Source organism: Tiliqua scincoides, chromosome 12 (assembly GCF_035046505.1).
Source record: "Tiliqua scincoides isolate rTilSci1 chromosome 12, rTilSci1.hap2, whole genome shotgun sequence".
Lineage (NCBI taxonomy): Eukaryota > Metazoa > Chordata > Lepidosauria > Squamata > Scincidae > Tiliqua > Tiliqua scincoides.
In genome coordinates this window covers 2,891,682-2,917,869 of record NC_089832.1, presented here as the reverse complement: position 1 = coordinate 2,917,869, position 26,188 = coordinate 2,891,682, and the positions used below count along the sequence as shown (strand labels likewise).

Sequence of the window (26,188 nt, the reverse complement as noted above, 5' to 3'; positions counted from 1 at the left end):
AAAATGTAATAATGTGACGAAATGTGATTCTCTGTTACAGTTATTTTTAACAGGTACAAAGCTGCCATTAAGATTAAACACGTGTTTGTTTTTATTTGCTCATATACGGCACACAAAAAGTACAGGTTTTATGGATCCACCCAGGCAAATTTATTTTGTATGATAAGGATGAATACACATTGAGATTGTGTATCAAAGTTGTGAAAGGAGCTGCAGGTACCATTATTTAAAAAGCCAGGATTCAATTTCTGGAGAAAAGGAAGGTTGAGGATTGGCCCTGCCTCTCCGGCCATTATGGAAAGCAATCAGGTATGGCCAGGTAGTGGAACCCAATAACTTCAAAATAAGGTTTGGGACATGGTTGTGGAGAGGGTGATCTCAGGATGTGGCTATGAATTTCGGAAAGCAGAGGTGGTGGGTCTCAAGACTGGTGAATTGCCACCTCTCCGGATTACCACAGAGCAGTGGTTCCCAAACTGTGAGTCATGACCTGATTTCTGATGGGTCACTAAGGGTGATGGAAAGATCAGATAACTAATTGCCCCAAGCCCTAAGACTGTTGAAAAACCAGTTACTGTAGCTGCTAATTACCCTGTAGAGCAGTGTTTCTCAAACTGTGGGTCAGGATCCACTAGGTGGGTTGCAGTCCAATTTCAGGTGGGTCCCCATTCATTTCAATATTTTATTTTTAATATATTAGACTTGGTGCTACCTTGGTAAGTGACTGCATTAGGGGAAATGTCACAGATCTGTATGTTTAGCAGGCTACTATGAAGATGCTTTTAACAATGTTAGTGAATGGGACTTACTCCTGGGTAAGTGTGGGTAGGATTGTAGCCTAGGATTGTGAAAAATGGTCCTGCTTGATGATGTCACTTCTGGTCATGACATCACTTCCGGTGGGTCCTGACAGATTCTCATTCTAAGAGGTGGGTCCTGGTGCTAAAGGAGTGAGAACCACTGCTGTAGAGAGCTGAGCTCCTGCAGTTTGCAAGCATGTTTAAATAGAGAGAGAGAAAAGAGAGAGAGAGAGAGTTTGAGGGTCTTTTTCTGGTTATTATTACTTATAAATAAATACAAAATAAATAAATATTTCTTTTTAGATCTCCTTATTAAAAAGCCTGGTAAATCTAGGTGAGCTCTGGTCATTCTGAAAAGTGGGTCCTGGTGCTACAAAGTTTGGGAGCCACTGCCTTAGGAGATTTTTTTTTTAAAAGTCTGGTAAAACTAGGTGGGTCCCGGTAGAGTGTCATTTTGAAAAGTGGGTCCTGGTGCTACAAAGTTTGGGAGCCACTGCCATAGGAAATTTTTTTTTTTTTAAAGTCTGGTAAAACTAGGTGGGTCCTGGTCATTCTGAAAAGTGGGTCGTGGTGGTACACAGTTTGGGAGCCACTACCTTAGAAGCTTATAAAAAAAAGTCTAGTAAACCTAGGTGGGTCCCGGTAGAGTGTCATTTTGAAAAGTGGGCCCTGGTGCTGCAAAGTTTGGAGAGGAAAGAGGGTGAATCCGGACCGTTCCTCAGCCGGACCCGGGCGGAAGCCCCACCTGCCTGTCTCTGGAGCCAGGGCGCTCCTGCAGCCTCCACGGGGCAGGGACCGGCTCCTCTGCGCTGGCGGTGCGTTCCGCAGGCGATGCCGGGGGGACGCGGGCGCCTGCTGCTCTCCTGCAGGGGCGGGGAAGGGGCTGGGGATGGGGCTGCTGCCGGCCCCCCACCCGGGGGCGCAGGACCGGCGCCTCCGGCTGCTGGCCGGCCGGCCGGCCGGCGCGGAGGAGGCGCAGGAGGCGGGCGGGCGGGCGCGCCTGGAGAGGCGGAGGCAGAGCGCCGCCCCGCCCCGCCGGGCTGCTGGTCTTCCTGGGGGCTGCCCAGGCTCGTCCCGGCGCCGCCGCTGAGCGAGTGGAGCCCGCGCCGGTGCCGCCGCAGCGCCCGAGGGCAGCCGAGCGCAGCGCAGCGCAGCCGGCCGGGGAGGTGGCCCGCGCCCTCGCCAAGCATGCCTCGCCGCGCGGCGCCCCCGCCGCGCCTGCCCCGCCGCCTGCTGCCGCTGCTCCTGCTGGCCGCCGCCGCCTCCGCCTCCCCGCCGCCCGCCGAGCCGCGCTCGCGGAGTTGCTCCGAAGTGAAGCGGCTCTACGTGGCCAAGGGCTTCAGCCAGACCGACGCGCCCAGCCAGCCCATCAGCGGTGAGCGGGGCGGAGCGGGGCGGGTGGGTCCCGGGGAAGGCGCCCCTCCGCGGGTGGGTCCCCCGGGGCAGGGGGCGCCGCGATGCCCCGAGCCCGAGCCCGGGCGGCTCTGCTCAGAAGTAAGTCCCGTTCAAGTCAGTGGAGCTGACTCCCAAGTGAGTCTGGATAGGATTGCAGCCTTACAGCCCAATCCCAGGCGTGTCTACTCAGAAGTAAGTCCCATTCTGGTCAATGGAGCTTACCCCCTAGTAAGTGGATAGGATTGCAGCCCAATCCCAGGCGTGTCTACTCAGAAGTAAGTCCATTCGAGTCAATGGAGCTTGCACCCCAGTAAGTGTGGATAGGATTGCAGCCCTATCCCTAGCGTGTCTACTCAGAAGTAAGTCCCATTATGGCCAGTAGGGCTTACTCCCAGGTAAATTGTAGCCCCAGTGTCTCCAGTTGTACACGGGGGGGGGGGGGAGACACAAGGTCCTTTTCCTTCCACGTTGTTCCTCCTGCCTTGGGAAGTTCCTGAAACTTTTGCTTGGGGGGGGGGGAGAAATTCTCCAGTGAACGAATTGGGGGGGGGCTAGAAGTAAAGCCTTAGAACCCAATCCTATGCATGCCTGCTCAGAAGTAAATCCCATTGTGGTCTATGTGGTCTACTCCCAGGTAAGTGTAGATAGGGTTGCAGCCACAGAGTCCGATCCTATGCATGCCTACTCGGAAGTAAGTCCTAGTGTAGTGTATGTCTTACTCCCAGGTAGGTGTGAATAGGAGTGCAGTCCCAGTTGCCCGTGGACTTTTTCACCCCTCCCCCACACCCTGGTATCTTAATTTAGCATTAAGTTGGAAATCCGGATCACCCCCAGTTTAAAAAGAGTTGCAAAGTATTCCTCCCCCCCCCCCCCCATATTCCCAGACCTCTGGAGGTACAAATGGCAGCTGGGGGAGGGGGCTTGGTTTAAAAAAAAAAAACTTACTCCCATTTGGGAGAATAAGGCTGGGGGGGTGTGATGGAGAGAGATCATTTGGTCATGAAAGGGTCTCCCTCCCGCCTGCCCCCCCTTTCAGATCTCCTAAATCAGGCACACTGTGGAGGAATTTGCTGATGGAATTTGCAACAATTGAAGCCTCCCCAAACCATGTGGTGGCTGCTCCCCACCCTCCCTGCCCAGAAAAGGGGGGGTGGAGTCTGCTCTAGCCAGGGAGCTGAACTCTGGATTGGTGGGAAAGGCCTTGGAGACGGGAGAGATGGTCCTTTCCTTGGGGCTGGGGGAACCTCTGCTGGCAGGGAGGCCGTGGACCCCCACCGCACTGAGCGGCTGTGTTGAGAGAAGGGGGAGAATGTGGGAATTTGGGGATCATGTCTGGATCAGGACAGCGGCCCAGCCGGGTGTGCCAGGGGTGGTCTCCTGGCCCCCTTTTTCCGGCTGGGAACTGAAAATTTGGAAGGGAGTTCCCAAAGATGCAGAAGGGAACAGTCTCCCAACTTCTCCCCCTCCCGGCTGCTTGAAAGGAAAAAAGAGGTGGCAATTAACATGTTCCTTGTGTTTTTTTCCCACAGTGTGGGAGCTGTGAGCCAGCTTGCATGGCTCCTTTGTAGCAAATCACTTTTGATGACAGCATCTGAAGCGGCTGAGGAGTTTTGGAGGACTTTCTGCCGGCTTCCTGGAGTAAGGGGAGACGCTCTTTCCACCGGAAGGGCTCGGCCCTTTGCCACTTTCCATTTGGGATCTTGTGCCCGGCTGGGTTTATAAATAGGTGTCTTGACTCCTGCTTTGGAGAAAGAGGCCTGAGCAGCAGTGTGATTTTGGGGTGGTGGTGTTGAGGTTTCTAATACTTCTTGCAGAAGAGGATTAAAATCAAGAGTCCAGTGACTGGCGTAAGCCCACTGCTTTGCCCTGTGCCTGCTGGGTGGCCTCGGGTAGCCTCCAAGTCTTGCTTTTTGCTTATTATTTGTTGGTTGAGGCTGGCAAGAGCCTACCTTGCAGGCCTGCTGTAAGAATGAAATGGAATTGTAAGGCCCTGATATACACTGGTCACTGTTACAATCAGTAATCATATTTTGCATTTCTCTGGTGCAGCAGTTCCCAAACGTTTCAGCATCAGGACCCACCTTAAAAAATTTTTTCACTTTACCAACCACTCAAGCCTCTGTGGCTATAATGGTGATTGGGCAGCTGTGCTCTCCCCAAGTAGCAGGTCATTCAACCCTTGATGCATCCTGTTAGTTTTGCAAACCATCAACAATTGGATCTTGACTCACTGGTGGGCCATGGTACCCACAGTTTGGGAACTGCTGCTCTAGCCCTCTCTCTAGTAAGTCTGAAGCATTTTGCATGCTGTTAAGTCACCATATCAGGTAGACCCCCATATTATCACCCTGTTGCAGAATTGACTCCAAAGATTTAAATAGCCTCACTGGACCGCTTCAGTGTTGCATTTCAGCCCCACTGGAGCTGTGTAGTGCAATTTTAGCATGTTTGCCAACAGCACGTCCTGGTGAGCTTAGTAGGGCTTACTCCTTAGTCATTGTGATCAGGATCACAACCTGACCGAGGGCCCAATCCTAATGGGCCGGTACCTGCACCAGTGCACAATGTCATAAATGTGCTGTAAGGCACACCTGTGACACATTGCTTGGCTAGCGTGGGTACTGGCTTAGCGCAAGCCTGCAGTGAGCCAGCGCTGGGCAGAAGAGCAGTGACCGCTGCCAGAGAGCTCTGGATGAATGCCAGATGGCAGACTGGTAAATTGGGGAGCAGGGGGAGTGTTCTGGGGTGGGGGAAAGGTGTGGTGGGGGTGGGAAGGGTAGAAACAGTGGCAGGCTTTGCCACCATATCCTAACCCCCTCCCAGCCTGGGAGACCAAACATGGGTTTCCTCGAATCTGTTGCCCGCTCAATAGTGGGCACAGATCCTAGAAGACCCATTGGGGCCGCCTGGGGATTACACGGGGTAAGGGAGCATAAGCTCCCTTACCCTGAGTAGACCCAGTGCTGCTTCCCAGCCCCATGGGATGCAGCAGTAGCCATTTCGGTGGCACCGCAGTCCTGGAAGCTGGGAAGCACAGGACTGGGCTGCCCATCTGTGGCAGAGGCAAGATTTTCCAAGAACATCATTGTGGATTGCTTGCATCCTCACAAGTCTATACTACCCTCACAACAGCCCTGTGAGGTCGGCTAGATTGTGACAAGGTCCCCAAGTGAGTTTTTATGTCTTTGGGAGGAGCTGAAAACAGGTCTCCCTATTTCACACAGCTCTCACCATTCTAAGGACTCATGACATTAGTGAAGGGGACTCCTTATTACTCCTAGGATTCAAAATTCATAGAGTGGGTATCAGAACTCAAAATAGAGAGATTGCTTTGCACAATATAGGGGCCCCATGGTGCTCTTCTCCCCCCCCCCCCGCCATTTTATTGCAACATCCCTGTGTGGTAGTTTAGCCTCCGAACAGTATGGCTGGCCTGAGGTCACCCCTTGCCCCCACTGAACTTCATGGCCGAGTGAGGATTTAAGCCTAATGGATTTGGTACGTAGCCCAATGCACTAACTACTAGACCATGCTGCCTCTCTGCTGAGTCAAACCAGTTAGGCCAGCCTTGTCTGTTCTGAATGGAGGTCTCAGGACAAGATGCCCTGCTGCTTGAGTTGCTTTTGACTTGGTTGGATCCGGGACCTTCTGTCTGTAAGACCTAGGAGATGGTACCAGTGACCTGCAGCTTTGGGTCTGTGCCACCAAAATTTGCCCCCATTTGCGCAAGTTTCCTCCAGGGCCTCTTGGTTCCTCTTAACTCTCCCTGCAGATCAAGAGTTAAATCTTTTCTTTGGGGAAATCTGTTCCCTTTCCCCCCTGCAACTTTGCCCTCTTTTGTCCCCAGAGGACCCTGTGAGTGTTTTTGCCGAGCCAAGAGGAGAAAATCACAGCAAGTGTGTTTGCACCCCAAACGCAGTGCTCTTTCTGGGGTAGTGTGTGTGTTTCTTTCACCCCTCTCTCTCCCTCTTTCCGCCAAGGCCCGCTGCTTTTATTTTCCCTTCTGAATGACCTACTGGACTGTATTCTCTCCCGGAACAAAGGCTGCGGCTTTGGTGCCACAGCCTGCGAGGGACCACCAAGGACTCCTGCTCCAGCCCTGCTGTTTCTCCCCTCTTTCAACAATAACAAAAATGCATGACTGAGCGACTCAGAAATGTGGAGGCTCCGCGGCATTCATCGGAGTCTCGGCCACTGTCACAACACAGACAACTCCTAAGTAAATACCTTGACGCTCCTGATATAGAAGCTGGGGGGTGGCTGAACCATCACCGTTGCGGGCAAAGACCCTTTCGGTAGGCCCTCTTCCCTGCTGCAGCTGGAGAGCCATGGGTTTGCTTGGCTTGGTGGCTTCCCGGACTGATGGTTTGCTAGCCAGTGCGCATGCCAAGCAGTAGGGGGTGTGACCGTCAAGTTGGGCTATATCTTTGAGGAGAGGGCTGAGTGCTGCATCCAGCTAGCCTTGAATATGTGAAATTGCCTTGCTCCAAGTCTGGCCTTCAGGGCATCTGGCTCGCTGCTGGCTCTGACTGTGACAATGGGAGAGGTTTGTAGAGTGGTGCTTGGTGCATGAAAGTCCCCCTCCCCCCCAGAACTTGGGGTTCTCCAGTGAAGCTGACTACTGGGAGGTTCCAGATAGACAAAAGCAAGCCCTTCTTTGTAACACATGTCATTTAATTTGTGCGTTGGTTGCCATGGCAGTGATGACTTTAAAATGGAGCAAGGCACCCTCATGGAGGAAGAGGTGAGGACTCTTTTTGGCTCTTCATCATGATGGCTAGTTGGAACCTCCAGGGTCAGAGGCTGTCTACCTTTGGATACTAGTTGCTGTGCAGCAACAGCTGGGGCGGGTCTTGCTTTCGTGCCTTGCTTATGTGTATGGTTGACCATTGTGGGGAAGCAGGATTCCAGATTGGATGGGACCTTTGGGGTAATCCAGGAGGGATCTTCTGTTTTCCTATGCAGGTGACAAGGATTGAACCTGGGACTTCTCACCAAACTTGCTCTCTGCCACTGAGCTCTGGAATTTCCCATGGTTCCTGCTTCCTTTTCTCTGCTGTTTGGCATAATTATTAATAATATTATTCCTTTTCCCTGCTTCTCCCCCCCCCCCAAAAAAAAACCCTGCATTTTGCTCTTGATTCTCTTTCTGGGCATAGCAACTGTTCTGCTGCTCATCTATCTACACCCACCTAAGTTCTTCCCGCTTCCAGGCCTGTTGAGTATGACAGACTACCACAGTGCCTTTGGTTGCTAGACATGCAAATAGGTCTGACACCTTGTTTGCTTCAACTTACCTGGATTTCTGTTGCTGCTTGGAACAATACTGTCAGCTAATGGGAAGCTTAAAATCTTTCCTGAAAGACTGCAGCATCCTTCTGCATAGACCAGGGCTAATGGCCTTGGGTGTTCTTGAAACATCTTTGCTGAAATTTCTGCAGAGGTGGCCTTCTTGTGATGCGAGGTGCTACTTTTAAACCACAGGTTCATAGCTTGCAAACTTTAAAGGTGGTAGTTGATTAAGGGCCCAATCCTATCCAACTTTCCAGCTCTGGTGCAGCCGCAATGCAGCTCTGAGGTAAGGGAACAAATGTTCCTATACCTTGAGGAGGTATATATGGTAGGAAATTGGATTTTGGTGTTGTTTTTTTCCTTGTTATAAGGCATTTAAATGTGGACCCCAGTATCAGTGGTGAGTCAAATCAGTGGATACCAAATCAGTGGATACACCAATGGGGTGTGTGCAGCATATTGCAGTGAGGGAACAGTCACATAGGCCTATGTGACTGTTCCCTCACTGCAATATGCTGCACACACCCCGTTGGTATTGCTGCCCCGGCCCTGGAAAATTGGATAGGATTGGGCTCTAAACCATTTCTGCCCAACATTGCATATATGCAACAGGGACCAAATGCATACACCTGTGGGCCTGGCAGAAATGGGTTAATGAGCACCTTGTTATGGTTTTTTTTTTTTTCCTGACTTCAGATGCCTTCTCTGTTCATGACTGGAAGATGGATAGCATGGACCAAGTTGCCTGTTGTGTTGTAACAGAATGAGAGCTTGTATAGTGCAGAAGCAAAGAGACCATGCTACAAATCAGAAATTTCCTGGTTAGAATCGCCCCTCTGCTGTGAACTCTTCCAAGTGCCTTAGGCAGTCACTCTCAGTTTTCCCATCTGTGATATGGGAATAACGACCCTTACCAACCTTACTGGGTTGCTGTAAAAATTACTGTGAGATAAATGCATAAGAAAAGCTTTTGAACACTGGAAAGTGCTTTGCTGTTGCTAAATATTATCCCTAAGTTAATCCCTTCAGCATTGATTTGTTGCTTGGATTTTGCCAACCCTGCTGATATGAAATAGCCATTTCATTGTTATTGCCATTGTGGTTGTTATTGTGGTATTTAACTCTGTGTGAATGCAGAACTGAAATTGTGCACATTTTGGCCAGGCTCCAGTGCATGGCATGAAACTCATGTATAAGCAGGATCTGCCTGTTTGCTTTTATGCTTTGTGTGTGCAATGCTTTGTGTGTGTGTGTATGTGTGTGTGTGTATGTGTGGCTTTTTCTGGCTAGGGAAGTCCTTCCCCAATTCCCCCTGAAGATGGAAAATTCCCGTTTCCCTGAAAATAAGCCACTGTCTTATATTTTGGGGGGCTCAAAAAAACACACTAGGTCTTATTTTTGGGGTAGGTCTTATTTTTGGGGAAACATGGTAGTCACTGGGGCTTCCTCCCTGGAAGATGTGAAGAGGGTGTCCCCTCAGTGCCCAGGAAGATGCCTGCCTGTCTACTCAGAAGTCAGTCCCTTTATAGTTAATGGAACTTACTCCCTAGAAAGTATGGAGAGCCTCAGAGCCCAGTAGGCTTGCTGCTTCCCACCTCAGCTCCTCCTCAATGTCTTCTGCCCAAGGCAGCACAGCAGGCGCTTTCTAGGTGGTGCGCGGGGGAGTGCAGCGTTCCCAGTCACATTGTCCACCCACCCTAACCCGAGGACCCCTTCCGTCCGTCCCCCCCGTCCTGGCCCTGATCACAACTAGGTCTTATTTTCAGGGTGGATCTTATATTTCAGCAATTCTCAAAAAACACACTAGGTCTTATTTTCAGGGTAGGTCTTATTTTTGAGGAAACAGGGTATGTACCCCCTGGAGCATGTGTGCATCTTTTGACTGGCATGGCATCTTCTCAAATGTTTGAGATATATACAGTTATGCATGGGGTGGATATAGGGATGTTCTTTTCCTTCTTGTACAATACCAGAACCAGGGGACATCCACTAAAATTGGTGATGGGAGAGTTAGAATAGACAAAAAAAAATATTATTTTTTACTCAGTGTGGAACTAAGGCTGCAATCCTAACCACAATTTCCTGAGAGTAAGCCCAAACAACAGAACAAAACAAAACATGCTTCTGAGTAGACCTGGTTAGGACGGTGCCCTAAATCTGTGGAGCTCCTTGCCACAGGATGTAGTGATGGCATCTGGCCAAGATGCCTTTAAAAAGGGATTGCACAGTTTTCTGGAGGAAAAGCCCATCACGGTTTACAAGTCATGATAGGTATGTGCAAGCTCCTGATTTTAGCAGGAGGCTACGGCGTCTAGCCTGGACGCCTTTAAAAGGGGATTGGACAAGTTTCTGGAGGAAAAATCCACTACGGGTTACAAGCCATAATGTGTGCGCGCAACCTCCTGATTTTAGAAATGGGCTATGTCAGAAGGCCAGATGCAAGGGAGGGCACCAGAAAGAGGTCTCTTGTTATCTGGTGTGCTCCCTGGGGCATTTGGTGGGCCGCTGTGAGATACAGGAAGCTGGACTAGAAGGGCCTATGGCCTGATCCAGTGGGGCTGTTCTTATGTTCTTATGTTCTTAGGGAGGGCACCAGGATGCAGGTCTCTTGTTTGTGTGCTCCCTTGTGGCATCTGGGGGGGCCACTGTGAGATACAGGATGCTGGAGTAGTCAGCTTGGCCTGATCCAGCTGAGCTCTTCTTATGTTCTTAACTGGAAGAAAATTCAGTGTAGAAAGGAAGGAGTGATGAGGGATGTTGCACCTGAAATCTCTCTTATCTTGCAGCCCTGTGTGGTTCTTGCACTCTGTTTTCCCTGCATCTCTTTAGCCCTACTCTGCTCCAGGGGAGTGTTTTTCTGGCCTGCCGCTGAGCTGCTGGGTCTCAGCGATCTGCAGCGTTAAGCATGTGGTTCGCCATAACCGCCTTGCCGTGGCCCCGTGTGAGTGGGAGGGCCCGCTTCCCTTGGCAGGCGCTTCAGAGCAAGTACTGTTTTGCGTGCCAGAATAAGCAGTTATTACATTCCATGTCATTTATAGTCAAATTATTATCTATTGTTAAAATTGCCTTAATTATCAGATGTTTCCTTCCCCACGTCATCCGGCCTCTTCGCCCACCCCTCCTTTCGGAAGGCCGGGATTGCCATTGCAAAGACCCTAATGAGCTGTGCTGGGAGGGGGGTGGTTAAAGATTTGGAAGGCGCAAGGAACATTTTTGATCTTTGCTGCTCTGTATTAGCAGCTACTTATTTGAAAAAAAAAAATTCCTTTGCTAATTTCCTCTCAGCTTAGGACTGATTGGCCTGTGCCGGGGCATGGGGAATTGGCTCCAGGACATGAGGAGCCAATTCCCCCCAGGAAAACTGTCCTCCCAACCTCGATGTTCTTCACGAGCATGAAAAGCAGCAGAACAAGCCTGTTGCGGCCTGGTTTTGTTGTTGACTTTGACCGTCTCTCCAGTCACTGTTTTTATTGCTCCAGATAAGGATGTGTGCTCTGAAAGACAGCAGTTGTGCTTCCAAGAGTTGTCTGGGAGGCCAAGCCTGTGTGTTCGGAAGAACTTTAGAACAGAGAAACCTGTGTTCAAATCTCAGGCTTGACCACAAAGTAAACTTTGGGGGTGGGGTCAAGCCTGACAATGTGCCTATTGCGTAACGGGATTGTGGTTTTGTGTAATTCGTGTAAATGGCTGCAGGGAGTGGTGATGGTGGGGTGAAATTCCTGGCATGCTGAAGCTCCTCTTGCTCTCCCCCCCCCACTTCTATCTCTGTCTAAATTGGGACCTAGCATATTTGTTCTGCTAGATCAGCTATTTTCAACCTTTTCATCTCATGGCACACTGACAAGGCCACTAAAATTGTCAAGGCACACTTTCAGGTTTTTTACAATTGACAAGGCACACCATACTGCCAGTGGAGGGCTTACATCCCCATTGGTCCCACTAATAAATGACCTTCCCCCAAATTCCAGTGGCACACCCGTGGACCACTCACGGCACAGTGGCTGAAAATGGCTGCGCCAGATATAAACATGCAGACTGTGGTCATTTGGTAGCATATGGCTTTGCTAGCTTGGCCCTCAGTGGTAGCTGCAGACTGGAAAACAAATGTGATCATCGCAAAGCACATCTTTGGGACAAGGGTGTTTGAGCTTCCGAGTGAAGCCTGGTGCCTCTGAGCTTCTGCACTGGGATGAACAGCACATGTAACAAGAAATCTGCGTGCTGTGTGCAAAACACCCTTCTGTGTGCGAAAAAGGAGCTGTATCTCTGAGCTCTGGCCCTTGTGATGCCAAGGCGGAGAGAGAAATGTTTTTCAACCTTTCTCCATCTCATGGCACACTGTCAAGACATTGAAATTGTCAAGGCATGCTGCCAGTTTTTTTTTTACAGTTGACAAGGCACATCGTGTTACCAGTGAGGGACTCTCATCCCCAGTGGCCCAAGTCATAAATGACCCTCTCCCAAACTCCTGCGGTGCACCGACGGACCATTTGTGGCACACCAATGTGCCGTGGCACACCGGTTGAAAGTAGCTGGTTTGGCACTAGGCCAGTTGTGGCAGAGATTGTTTTTATTTTTTTAAACTTGCAGTGGTAAAGAGCAGCAAGTTCTATTGACGCTCGGAACACTGAGGTTCAGAAAAATGCAGCTTGCCCGCCTTTGGGCAACTAGGGGCACAATCCTAACCAGCTTTCCAGCACTGGCATAGCTGTGCCTATGGGGCTTGCAGTGCCTCCTGCGGTTGGGGGGTAGTCATGGAGGCCTCGTCAAGGCAATGTTTGTTCTTTTACCTTGGAGTTGCACTGTCTTTGTGTCAGTGCTGGAAAGTTGGTTAGGATTGTGGCCTAAGAGTCAGGAAGACTTGCTGATCTTGTGCGTCTCCTTGCAGTCTCCCAGTAGATCCTGATCCCTTTTCTACCCACCGCTGGTCTTAACTGGATAGCAGGCAGCTTTGTGGGATAGGAGAGGCAGGTAGAAGTGTAGCATGATTTGCACTATGGTGGTTGTCGCCCCTTCCCCCCCCACCGGGCTTCTGTCTGAAGTGTATCACCAATGTCCCTGGCTCGGTGGCCCCTGCATCACATGCTGATCGCCCTGCCATGTTTGATTGCCATCACTGAGACAAAGACATTCTTGCTGTATGTCAGAAACTTACTAGTTGACTTTCTAGCCAAATTCCAAACCTGTGGAAGATGGTTTCGTGGAGTTATGTGAAACTACAAGGGATTACATATGTGCCTTTTAAACTGCAGGTTTAATTGCAGTGTTTAGAAAAGGGAAAACTTAATTTGCAATAACTCAGTATCTTTCCCAACTCTTTCAACTACTCCCCCCCCTTTTTAAGCCAACCTGTAACTAAGCTAAGTATGTACCTGTATAACGGAGAGTTGTATATTCTTTCCCTGTCTCAGTTCCTCACCCCCTACTCAGTTTCCCTTTGGTTGCTCTATCTAGGATGTAAGCCTCCTGGGGCAGAGTCCTCTCATTCTTGTTAAGTGCCATGTATATGGGTAACACAAAATACATTAAGGGTGCAATCCTGAAAGGGAGATGAGCCAGCGCAAGTCCCTTGCGTCAGCCCATCGCTATTGCGAAAGTGCCGTAAAACACTTTTGCGCTGACTTAGGAGCAGGCAGGCCAGCATATGGAACAAGTGCTGGCCTCTGAAGGTTGGCGCAAGCCCCGCTCAGCCAGGGCAGAAGGTGAGTCTGTGTTGGCTGAGCTAGGCCTGTGCATGGGGAGGGTAAGAGGGACGTGTTTCGAGGTGGGAGCGGACAGGCCCATGGGCAGGTGGTGGATGAACCGGGGTGGGGCCAGGATCTGGCACTTATGCCGGGTCCTGTTCCTGGGTAGCCCAGGGCGACTCCAGGCTGCTCGGATCTGTGCCACCTCCTGTTGGTTTACCTAGGGTAAGGGGAACCGATTCCCCTTGCCCCAAGCTGAACCACTTTTGGCCCCAACCTTGGATTGGATATGGGGCAGGCCAGCTGGCCTCTCTCTGTTCCAGCACAAGTTAGGATTGGGCTGCCCGAATCACGTGAGTGCCATCTGCAAAAGTTGGATTGGGTGCCAGTCTAACCTGGCCAACACGCTGTCTGCTGTTTGACTCTAATCGGTTCTGCCCTGAGCTATAAAGAGAGTGGAATCTGCAGGATCATTGCCAACCCAAGACCTCCTGACGTCTGAGGAGGCAAGCCAAACGCTGCCTCCTTCCCCGATGATGTGGCAGCTTCTGCTCTTCCACTCTCTGGAGTCCTAGCTCAGCTTTTCCCTCCCTTCTATGTTTCCTCTTCCTCTCTGCCTCCCTCTTTCTTTTCCAATCCAGGGAGTGGAAGGAGGAGGAGGGCGTAAAAGTAGGCAGAGATCTGCCACCTGAGGCGACCGCTTCAGTTCGCCTCATGGATGGGCCAGCCCTGATCAGTTACAGCATTTAAAAGCGGGAGTAAAACATGAATTTGTCCCTACTTCGGTGAGCACTCCAACCCCCCCCCCCCACTCCACACCAGGCAGTAAATAATTGAGCCTGCTTTGGTGTCCCTAAATGTCAGAGTTCAAGTCAGGTTTTTATATAATTTAAAAAAATATGCTTGGAATGTCATGTCTGTTAAGAGCATGAGAGTATCATCTGAATAATTAGAACTAATTGCCCAAAAATGTTGGGTGGCGCTTTGTACAGGAAGGTTCTTTTTACCCACCCACCCACCCACTGCCCTCAGGTACTTTACCCTGGAAGATTAACCTTCATTTTTAGAGGGAGCTTCTTTGGAAAGAGAGTAAACTTGATTAAAAAGGATCAAGGGGGGCGGAATCCAGTTTGATTAATGAAAACTACAGTTCCCCCCACTCCTCCAAAGTGTATACATCCACATTCTTTAAAAGCACTTGATGTGGTCTTGCTTGCAGCCTTCTTAAAAATAACAGTTTTATAATTAATTGCGAGGGAGGTAGAGAAATGTTCATCCTGATGTGACTCAATTTCTGAACAAAACCCCTTGCATGCTAACCGAGCGAACTTCACACAGCCAGCAGTGTTCTTTTGTTCTTGACAGTGCATGTGCTTTTAATATCATGTCTTTGCACTTCGGGGCCAAGTCCCCATTATCAAAGTTTGCGCTTAATCATTGCGCGGGGGAAGAACGGGCCCGTGAGAGCCGCTCCCTTGTGACATCAGGGGACATCCACTAAAATTGAGTGTTGGGAGAGTTAGAACAGACAAAAGAAAATATTTCTTTACTCAGCGTGTGGTTGGTCTGTGGAACTCCTTGCCACAGGATGTGGTGATGGCGACTGGCCTGGACGCCTTTAAAAAGGGATTGGACAAGTTTCTGGAGGAAAAATCCGTTACGGGTTACAAGCCATGGTGTGTTTGCGCAACCTCCTGAATTTAGAAATGGGCTATGTCAGAATGCCAATGCAAGGGAGGGCACCAGGATGAGGTCTCTTGTTATCTGGTGTGCTCCCTGGGGCATTTGGTGGGCCGCTGTGAGATACAGGAAGCTGGACTAGATGGGCCTATGGCCTGATCCAGTGGGGCTGTTCTTATGTTCTTAACTACAATTCCCAGGAAGCCTTGCAGGTCTCTTGTTATCTTGTGTGCTCCCTGGGGCATTTGGTGGGCCACTGTGAGATACAGGAAGCTGGACTAGCTGGGCCTATGGCCTGATCCAGTGGGGCTGTTCTTATGTTCTTATCATAATACAGCTTCCTCTGTTGTGAAGCAACGATGGCCTCTCTCTTCTGGGCCTGGTGTCCGCCAGCTTTGTTACCTGTGGCAGGTATTGTGTTCAGACATGCTTTTGGAGACTAGCAATTACTGGATCACTTTGTTTGTTTGGTATTTTGCTGCATCAGCAGAGGAGATCGTGCACTTGGTTTGTGTGCAACATCCCTGGCTTGAGGCAAATAAATTATATTTAAGGGTGTGTGTGTGTGTGTGTGTGTGTGTCATTTAAAGTGTATGCTGCCAGATTGTTACACCTGTTACGCACCTGTGGGTAAAACCTTTGATCCTCGGAGGAATGGTCTCGCTTCGTTTGCTCTGTTTCTCATAGAGTTAATGAGTTGAGGCTTGTGGGCTGCTTGGCACATTAGCAGCACAGTATAAATGGTTAACAATAAAGGCACTTACCACAATACCCATTTCCTTTAAGGATCTGTTAACTTCAGAGTAATGCTTGATTGGTTTTTTCACTATCGGTATTCTGCCACGCACACTCCCCCCCCCTTTGGAGCTACAGTAACTGCTAGGAGTGAATTTTGGACAGCAGCACTCCTTGTAATTGAAATTGTTAGCAAATCACCCATTGGTTTTTAATTGGGCAAGAACGCAAGCTATAAATGGTAGTTGCAAACAAAAAATATTACATTTGAAGACTGCTGAAAGAACTTTGCTGGATCAGACCAAAGGCATAGCTCAGTGGTTCCCAAACTGTGGGCCGTGCTAGCTTGGGTGGCAATGAGAGAAGATGGGGCAGGGTGGCCTAATAGCACAGGGCAAATTTTCAGTGGCTTATTCCATTCATTCACATCTGTGATCAAGCACATCAAACCACAGACGAATAGCTTTAAGTTCAAGGGGAAAATAATGTACAGACCTCTTATACAGCTGGGCAGCATCGCGAGTCGCAATGGTGTCTCCAGACTTTGGGCGGTGACATCATCATGCCACCACCACACTTCCTGGTTGCCAAGCTCCACGCTGAAAGTGGGTTGTGGCGCTAAAACGTTTGGGAAGCCCTGGCGTAGCTAGTCCAGTGTCCTCCTTCCCACAATAGCCAACCAGATGTTTTTGGGTATACCCTGTACAGGGTGAGAAAGCTGTTGCCATGACCTGCCATTGGTAGGTATTCAGCAGCTTACTGGCTCTGAAACTGGAGGTTTCATCTAAGCCAGCGTTTTTCAACCTCCCTCCCCCAGTGCACCACTTCTCATGGTCTAATTGTTTTAAGTATCAGTGGAATTAACTGGTGGTCATGTCATCACCAGTTACTTCTTGGTTAGGAGGCTAGACATGACCACCACAAACAGTGCTGCAAGGCTTAGGGCGAGCAGGTTGGATTTTTCAAGCATGAAAGTGGTGCACTGGAACTCTGCCCACCTAACTGAGCCTCCTACTGCTGTGTGTGACATCACATCATGGTCTTCCTGCAGAGCGGAAAGTGTCCCCTAGGAGCCACGCATACCACTGGATGACGCCAAGTACCACTAGTGGTATATGTACCCCTGGTTGAAATGCGCTGATCTAGTCTTATAGCTATTGATAGACCTCTTCTTGGTGAACATGCCTTCTCCCTTGTAGAGTCATGTAAGTTGATGGCCATTGCCAGAACATGCAACACTGGGTTCTGTAGTTGCGCCTTTGATTTTTAGACTGCGCCTGCAAACAAAAACCTGGGGGAGCAGATTACTCTGTGTATACTGAACCCAGGCTTGTGCCTTCCTTGGCCTTTTAACTTGGCTAGAAGTTGAAGACTTTTTACAAGTTGGGTCGAGAGAGGAAAATCTGACTTCTTTAGGTGGTTGGAAAAACCCTAAAGGAGGATGATGCTGTCCCATGTGATGAACTGAGCCGTGCTGATTCTCGTGGATTTAGTCTTGCTTAGCAAACAGGTGGATGTCCTCTCCTGAAAGTCCTTTGTTTTTTTTAAAGGAATAAGTGGATGGTCTGGAAAATGTAACCCGTAATCCTGCAAGTTCCCAGGTGTTGACTCTTGTGACAGTTAGTGTATGTATTAGCAAACAGTTTTGAATATATGGAAACAGCTGGATTAATTATTATGAAGTAGGGCCTTGAGATGGGGTGTGGGTGTTCCTGTAATTGCTGAAGCAGGTGGCTGAAGGGCATAGCTGGAGGGTAGTTTCCCACACTCCAGGAGTGTGAAAGAAGTCCAGGAGCTTTGGAGCACATCCTTGTATAGGGCCCAGCCCTCTGTGCCTTTGCAGGCTCCTTCAAGGCACTGCTTTGTTGGCAAGTCAGAAGGCAGACTTGTGTTTTAAGCAGGTCTAGCCAATCGAAATAAGGGTTAGGTGTGTGTCATACCTGCCCTGTGTTTGACAGGTAGTGTGAAGGAGGCTGGACTTTTGCCTTCTTTCCTTTGGCCTATTGTGGTGGTGGGGGTCAGTTTTGCATCAGGTTTATAGCTCAAGTCTATAAGGGCTATCACGGGAGGATAAGAGATAGCAACTCTTCACTTGTCCCATGGCAGGCCTTATCGTCTCTTCCCCATCTTCACAACCAGAACAAGAAAAGCTACAGAAGATCTGTTGCGGAAGAGGTCTGCATCCCAAAGGACACCTGCCTGAATTTGTATCAGGGGGAAGCAGAAGTCTAAGCCTTTCTCCCTGAGCTATAAACCTGATGCAAAACTGACCCCCCCCCCAACACCATCATTCTTGCCAATAACTTGTCCACCTCCCTTTCATTCACTAACATTTTAGAAGGGCAGCAGTGGTTGCTAAGTAAATGGAACAAGTGTGTCGAAGGTCCTGGAAATTCCCTGTGAGAAGCGTGGAGGATTTTAATTCAAGGTGGAAAACTTTCCTGAAAGAGAAACCCTTTAACTCTGCTGGGAGCCTGGGTGGGGGTCGGTTACCTGTGGCATGTAAATGGACTCTGGCAGGATTCCTAAAATATGGGGGAGGGGCGGCTCTTCATGGTCATTGCATGGGGCACGTGGAAATGTATGGTTGCACATGTTCTCTGCGACTTTGCCACCCCAGAATTGCAAACCATCTCACTCTTGGGATACTACAGTGTGCCCTCGGGATCTGGGATCTGCCAGGGATCCATATCAGGACCTCCTGAAGATATCAAAATCTGTGGATAGTTAAATCTGTGGAAGGGGGCCATGTGGTGCTCTCCTGGCCTCCTCCTGAGATTCTTGGAGATCTGGTTGGCCAATGTTGGATGAAAGCAGGATGCCTAACTAGGTGGTCCTTTCTCTGTTCTTGCTATCTAAAGAAGGAATTTCTAGGTTCAGACGCAGTCTACCTCAGAGTGCCAGATGCTGGGTCATAATCTTGCCTTCGTGTCCTGATTGTGGGCAATTGAGGGGCCACTTTGACAAAGAGTCTGCTAAGTTAGGAAGACCTTTCCCTCTCTAGTGCCATGTTCCCACCCTGTCCATTTATTTCTAAGTTACCGTGTTAGAAATTAGAGTTACTCTCTCCCAAGTAGACAATTGCCTCCCCTCCAAATTAAAAACTCTTTAAGTATAATATGTGGGAAACATCCATCCAATCTGCATGGGCTTTGCATCTCGCCACACAGATGGAAGTAGATTTTTAAGTTGTTGCTTTTGATGGCTGACTGGGCATTCGTGTGATATGGGCTTGGCTGCCCACAAGTTGTTGGTGAACTAAGAGGCTGCAAGTTGTAGTTCTGGTGGCCATTGGTGAATACCAGCCTCCCTCTAGCAGTTGGAAATGAGAGGTCACCATTTGCAAAGGTTTACATGGCTAGAGGAAGTTCCTGCCCCTTGGAAACGAGAGCGGGTTGAATTTCCATGGCTCTGTGTCATCGGTAATGTGGAAAAGGCAGTGACTCCCTTCTCTGTTCATACCAGATGACCATATTGGGGGACTGTGATTCATTTGCAAGGCTGAATTGTCTATGCCATTGTTTCTCAAAGTGTGGGTCAGAACCCACTAGGTGGGTTGTCAGCCAATTTCAGGTGGGTCCCCATTCATTTCAATATTTTATTTTTAATAGATTAGACTTGATGCTACCATGGTATGTGACTGTATTGGGGAAATGTTACAGATCTGTACTTCTAACAAGCTACTCTAGATATGTTTTTAACAATGATAGTAAATGGGACTTACTCCTGGGTAGGTGTGGGTAGGAATGCAGCCCAGGATTGTTAAAAAATTTTCCTGCTTGATGATGTCACTTCTGGTCATGACATCACTGCCAGTGGGTCCTGACAGGTTCTCATTCTAAAAAGCAGATCCCAGTGCTGAAACTTTGAGAACAACTGCTCTATGCAATTGGATCCACATATAGTGGATGGACACGAGATGCAGGATTTTTTGGTGGTGATGCCCAGATTGGGGTGAGGGGTGGTACCCAGGCCTGCAAAACTTAAGGTCAGAAAAACCTTTTTCAAAATTTATGGTGGTTTTATATGAATTTGGGATGCTGATTCCAAAAATGGCATCAGTTTTTCCCTATCACGTCTAGTTTTGGAGATATGGCCTATGGCATGGTTTCCTCACGAGAATCTGCCTGAAGCATTCACTAAGGAGGCTATGCTGTATCTCCAAAACTAGACGTGATAGGGCAGAACTGATGCCATTTTTGGAACTGGCACCCCAGATATGCCCAGGAATAGGACTGCCTTTTAAGACAGCAAAATATGAGTTATTTGTGTCTTGTTATCTGCTCTGAGGATGTCTTCTGGAAAGGCAGAGTCTAAATGTTGGAAATAAGTAAGGATTAAAACATGAAGTTTCACACATGTGGACGGATCAGGATCTTCAAGACCAGCTGGAAAATTCCCCGCCGGAGAAAACGGTTTGGTGTAAATTTGAGAGCCATTTTGTTACCCTCCTGGCAAAACCCTTGGCTGCTGCCCTACAGCAGCAAAACAGGCATTGGGCCCCTTTCTCTCCCGAGCTGCCTCTGAAATTCTTTGTGAATGCATTCTTGGAGTTGCAGAGCAAAGATTGCTGAATACTTTCGGAGCACATGCCTTATTTCCATTACTAAAAGCCTCGCAGAGGCCAAAGACACTTCAGCAGCCCTGGGGATAATGCGGGAGCTGACGGACTGGAATGCAGATTTATCAGGGGTAAAAATTGGCAAGATTCCTTCTCCTTTTTAAAATAGGCCCTTCATTCTCTGGCTTGCTGCACGGGGACCAGACCAGGGTTTCTCAGCCCCCTTTGTTTGTTTCGAATACAGCATTATATCAGAAACAGAACAGAACTGCCGTCTCATAGACGGATTCCTTTATTTAAAAAATGTTAAAAGACCCCGGCAGCTGAGCTTCAGTTTAGTTAATGTAGAATATTCAAGGCGGGCCACTCTGAATCCCTGTCCAGATGCCTGTGGAATCGCGTCCTCACTGCAAAGTTGGTTTTGCGCTGCTTTCAGCTGCGGTTTCCAGCCATTTTAAAATGGAACCATTGTGAAAAAAAACTTGCAGTCCTCCGGGTGGTTGTGTGGCGGCTTGACTGTCTCCCTTTGCTTCTGAACATCAGCGTATCTGCCTTTAACTTGGTTTTGACCAAAACAGAACTTTGGGATGAGTTCGGTCTTTGCAGGTTTAGACTGAGGAAATGAATGCCTGCGGGGATGAACTCCCAAACTCTGGTGGAGAGCTGGGTGATGTTCGGAAACGGGGCACCTAAGGGACCGCTTTCTCCCCTATGAGCCTGCCCCAGCAACACGCTGGAGAGGTCTCTGCACCAGGATGCAGGTCTCTTGTTATCTGGTGTGCTCCCTGGGGCATTTGGTGGGCCGCTGTGAGATACAGGAAGCTGGACTAGATGGGCCTACGGCCTGATCTAGTGGGGCTGTTCTTATGTTCTTAACTACAATTCCCAGGAAGCCTTGCAGGTCTCTTGTTATCTGGTGTGCTCCCTGGGGCATTTGGTGGGCCACTGTGAGATACAGCAAGCTGGACTAGATGGGCCTATGGCCTGATGCAGTGGGGCTGTTCTTATGTTCTTAAACTACAATTCCCAGGAGGCCTTGCAGGTCTCTTGTTGTCTTGTGTGTTCCCTGGGGCATTTGGTGGGCCACTGTGAGATACAGCAAGCTGGGCTAGTATGGCCTGATCCAGCGGGGCTGTTCTTATGTTCTTAACTACAATTCCCAGGAAGCCTTGCAGGTCTCTTGTTGTCTGGTGTGCTCCCTGGGGCATTTGGTGGGCCGCTGTGAGATACAGGAAGCTGGACTAGATGGGCCTATGGCCTGATCCAGGGGGGCTGTTCTTATGTTCTTAACTACAATTCCCAGGAAGCCTTGCAGGTCTCTTGTTATCTGGTGTGCTCCCTGGGGCATTTGGTGGGCCACTGTGAGATACAGCAAGCTGGGCTAGTATGGCCTGATCCAGCGGGGCTGTTCTTATGTTCTTAAACTACAATTCCCAGGAGGCCTTGCAGGTCTCTTGTTGTCTTGTATGTTCCCTGGGGCATTTGGTGGGGCCGCTGTGAGATACAGGAAGCTGGACTAGATGGGCCTATGGCCTGATCCAGTGGGGCTGTTCTTATGTTCTTAGGCCTTTCTCTGCCTTCAAGCCAAGATCTGATGCTCACCTGGTTGAAATTATCCTGAGAGCCAGGATGGTGTTGTGGTTCCAGAGCTGCCCGGAGCGTGAGGCTGTTGCGGCTCCAAAATGGGGGCCTTGGCATCCAACACACTCCAGGTAGCTGCCGCCACCTCCTTGGGAGAAGGAGACTTTGATCCTCTTTCCCCAAATAAAGGAAGTAGCCCTGCAGTGGGGCTACTTGATTCTGCGGCGGCTCTTGGACTGCATGGTCCAAAACGGGGCTTAGGATCCGGTAGAGCCAAACTCCACCGGTCCTGCCCTTCTCTTGCCCTACTCCCTGACCCGCTATACCTCCTTCTCCCTGTCCTCCCTCCTTCCGCACCCCCACCATCTCTTTGCCACCTGGTGGTCTGGGCTACCGCTGAGCGGCAGAACGTGGGCCCTGCACTGGAGCTGGCCCAGCACATGCTCATGCTAGGCTAGTTCTGGGCCCGTGGTAAGGGCTTGCAAACATTCCTTACGGCACATTTGTAACAGTGCGCACCAGCGGTGAGCCAGCGTGCAGGGCTCTGGATCGGGCCCTTAGACCTGGAAGGTGCAGGTTCAAGTCACTGCTCTGCTGTGAAGCTTTCTGGGTGATTGTGGGCCAGTCACTCTCTCTCAGCCTTACAGGGTTGTTGTAAGGGCACAAGGAGGGAGAAACTCTGCAAGGTATAAATACAGTGAGCTCTCAGTATCCGAAGTGAATCTGTTCCAGAACCCCCAGTGGATACCGCTTTCCCCTGTTAAACAAAGTTGCGGTCAGCTCTCCCAGGACTTCCTGAACATGACCAGAAAACTCTCCTCGTTGCGTCTGGAAGGTCCTGGAAGGCCCTCTAGCCATGGGGTTGGCACCTGCAGATACTACAGTTTGTGGATGGTGGACTAGCAGATAAGGAGGGCCCACTGTATTTACCCACCGGGTAGATGGGACTCGTCAGCCTGGGAAGGCAGCTCATCTGAGAGAAGGACAACTCTGATCCCAAACCTCCACTGCCTTGTGGCTACATCCAGTTATGGCAAAGGCTTCAGGAGTCAACCTCGAGGCAAAATCCAGAGCCGGACTCCCTGAGGCAGTTCATGGCTGAACACAGTCACGTTCTGGCAACTCCTGCGACGCTGCTGGAACCAACCGTATTGGCTTCTGCCTTTCCATTGGACCATTTCAGCGACGTGGAGAGTGGGGATTTGCTGCATGGGAAAGTCTATCCTCCATATCTACTTTACCCAGGTTTCGCACACTGGAGAGGACACTCTGTTCCAGAACCACCATTCAGAGCGTGACACCATAGTCTTCCGAGACTAAAGGATGCCAACAACTGTATTTATAACAAGTAAATACTAGTGCTGATGCTCAGGGAGCTGTTGACTATGCTGCTTCCTCTGGGTTGGTGATAATTGAGCTGCAACGTTGGAGAATGTGGCTGGCCAGCTAAGAAGGACAGGGAGTCGAGCACCTATGAAGAGCCCTGCTGGATCAGAACCCACAGGGGCCATCCTAGTCTAGCATCCTGTTTCCCAGGGAGTCCAACCAGACTCCTCTGGGAAGCTCACCAGACGGCAGCCTTCTCCCACCCTTGCTCCCCGACAACTAGTGCTCAGTGGTTGACTGTCACTGAGCATGGAAGCTCCACCTAGCTGTCCTGACTGAGCCCTTGATAACTCTCTCCATGGATACGCAAGCCCCTTTTTTAAAGCCCTCCAAGCTGGTGGTCATGACTCACACTTTGCGGCTGAGAATTCCAGAAGTGTAATTGTATGTTGAGTGAAGAAATTGTCTTTTCTTCCACTCCCCATTAATCTTCTGTCAATCCATTGCTTGGATGATTCCCTCCCCCCATCCACCCAGTATCATGAGGAAGGAAAAACCGCTCTCTCCATACATCATTTTTTAAACCATGTTACCCCCCCCCCCTTAGTCATCATTTTGTCTCCACTGTAAAGCCCTGAGCCTTCAGTCTTTCCTTGCAGGGAAGTTGCTGACGCGCTTGTGGCGGAAATTGGAGAGGGGACAGGACCCAGGCACAGGGATATGAATCACTTCAGATCACGGCCAGTTCAGTCATTGACCCACATGGAACTATTCCGAGGGGTTGGGTCTAGCTAACCTCAGAGCGTTGACTACAGCACCGTTTCCTTGGTAGGTCTATAAAGGCAAATCCAGTCTGACTCCAAAATCTCTTGTCCCAGCGATGATTCATCTTGTCGTTTAGTGAGGGAAGCATACCCTGAACTGGAAGGGGGGCAGCCCCTTTGCATCCATCACTTTCCGTTTTAAGAAGCTGAGTGGAAATTTCCAACTGCTCAGCGTGCAAGATGGACTGTTGTGTGCCCCCTTAAATGCCAGTATCGCCCTTGGCATCCTCACAAAAGTGCCTCTGTGCAAGGATTCCAGCTGCGTCCTACTGGGTGGTCCTCCGTCCTGCTGTCTGTTGGCCGGAGATGAGTGTAGCCCTGGAAGTACTTCCAGGGGCTGACCTTCTCAACAGCCTCTTTGCTTGAAACAATGGGGTCTGGCAGTGCTTCTCCTCCTTTCCATAGTCTTTATGATTTGCAGGACTTTCGTGAGAGTTGAGTGCCCTGAAGTGGAGAGTTTGATGGACAGAGGATGCTTTGCTCCGATCCACAAGGCTTGATTTGTGGTCTTCATTCTCACCAAGGTCAAACCTACGGGGTTTGGGCCTCTTCAGCCTAGAAAAGAGGCACCTGAGGGGGGACGTGATTGAGACATACAAAATTATGCATGGGAAGGATAAAGTGGATAGAGAGATGCTCTTTACACTCTCACATAACACCAGAACCAGGGGACATCCACTAAAATTGAGTGTTGGGAGAGTTAGAACAGACAAAAGAAAATATTTGTTTACTCAGCGTGTGGTTGGTCTGTGGAACTCCTTGCCACAGGATGTGGTGATGGCGTCTGGCCTGGATGCCTTTAAAAGGGGATTGGACAAGTTTCTGGAGGAAAAATCCATTACGGGTTACAAGCCATGATGTGTATGTGCAACCTCCTGATTTTAGAAATGGGCTATGTCAGAATGCCAGATGCAAGGGAGGGCACCAGGATGAGGTCTCTTGTTATCTGGTGTGCCACCTGGGGCATTTGGTGGGCCGCTGTGAGATACAGGAAGCTGGACTAGATGGGCCTATGGCCTGATCCAGTGGGGCTGTTCTTATGTTCTTATGTTCATTCTGTTTCGTTGGAACATTTGTTTTTGGCCTTGTCTCCCAAGAATTCTGGACAGTGTAAGCCTTCTCCCATCATCTTCTCAATGACCTGCAAAGTAGGGGGAGAGAGAGATATTGACTGCTGCAAGGTGAGCTTCAGGCCTTGGTGGGGGACTTGAACTTAACTCTTCCCAGGTCCGACCTGACACTGTGCCACGCTAGCTTACAAAACCAGACATTGCGCCAAGTTAATTACCGTTGTGTTCATTTTCTAGTTGTACAGAAGCAAAAGAGCTGGATTTTTTGTGTGTGTGTGAGATGTGTCTGCACCCGTTATTCAGACACTTCTTAGAATGAGTCTGTAGAGCGGAATTGAAACAGAGTTAAAAAAATAATTGCTAGGAATCAGAACAGAACCCCGGTTTGCAACAGTTCATTTTCCTGGTTAAGAAGGCAGCTGACGAGTGGTAACTCTGGTTAATGTCAGTGCTGTTGATATTGTTTGAACACCATTGACCACCAAGCATGGTGGTATGCTTTGGGGAAGGAGGGTGCCATGCTGTGGCCTGCTTCTGATCGAGGAGAAGAGGTCCCCAGCTTCTGATCAAGGGGAAAAGACCCCCAGCTTTACATCTACGCTGAACCAGAGGAGGGTGGTGTTTTCGGTGTAAGAGAAGTTCTTTGTGCAGCGATTTTGGGACTGAGATCTTGGTTGCTTTGAAAGGAATGGCAGAGCTCTTGGCCAACTCCACCACTGCCCTGAATCGCACTTCTTTTTTTAAAATTGCCATGGCTGTTCAGTAGCTCTGTCCACCCCGTTGCTGTTCCTCGCTCTACTCAGTTTGAATAAACTCTGCCTTACTTTTTCAGCAGAAATGCTCCAGGTTAGGACCAGAGGGAATTCTGTTGACAGGCCTGGCTCAAGGAGCGATTGGTTTTTCTGACAGAGGTTATATTATGCGATGGCGAGTTCAGTACAGTAAGCAGTTTGTGTGCGAGTTGTGTGGCTTGCGTCGCTGATGTGTGGAAACATCAGTCAGAGCAGCTGGCCAAGTTAGTGACCAGCAAGAGTTTTGAACACAAACGGCCATTTCAGCATGTTAAGGACGAGTTGGTGGATTAAATGAGAGAGTGAAGCCTTAGAAGAAAGTATGACAGACAAAGTTCTGTGTGTGCTCCATGGTTCTGTGGAAGATGGTGTTACTGGCTGCAAAATCTACCTTTTGGAGAATCTTGGCTTTTGTTTTAAAAAGCCCAAGCAAGTTTCTAGGCCATGGG

At 49.5% G+C, this 26,188-nt stretch overlaps 1 protein-coding gene across 1 annotated transcript in view; it reads left to right on the top strand.

Moving 5' to 3' along the window:
- Positions 1-1,973: 1,973 nt before the first annotated feature.
- Positions 1,974-26,188, top strand: part of GPC4 (glypican 4) — a 73,287-nt gene continuing 49,072 nt past the window's right edge. Inside the window, exon 1 of the mRNA XM_066640008.1 lies at positions 1,974-2,175. Within this exon, the coding sequence (XP_066496105.1) occupies positions 1,989-2,175 (187 nt within the window). The 5' untranslated portion in view covers positions 1,974-1,988. The remainder of the gene's footprint in view (positions 2,176-26,188) is intronic.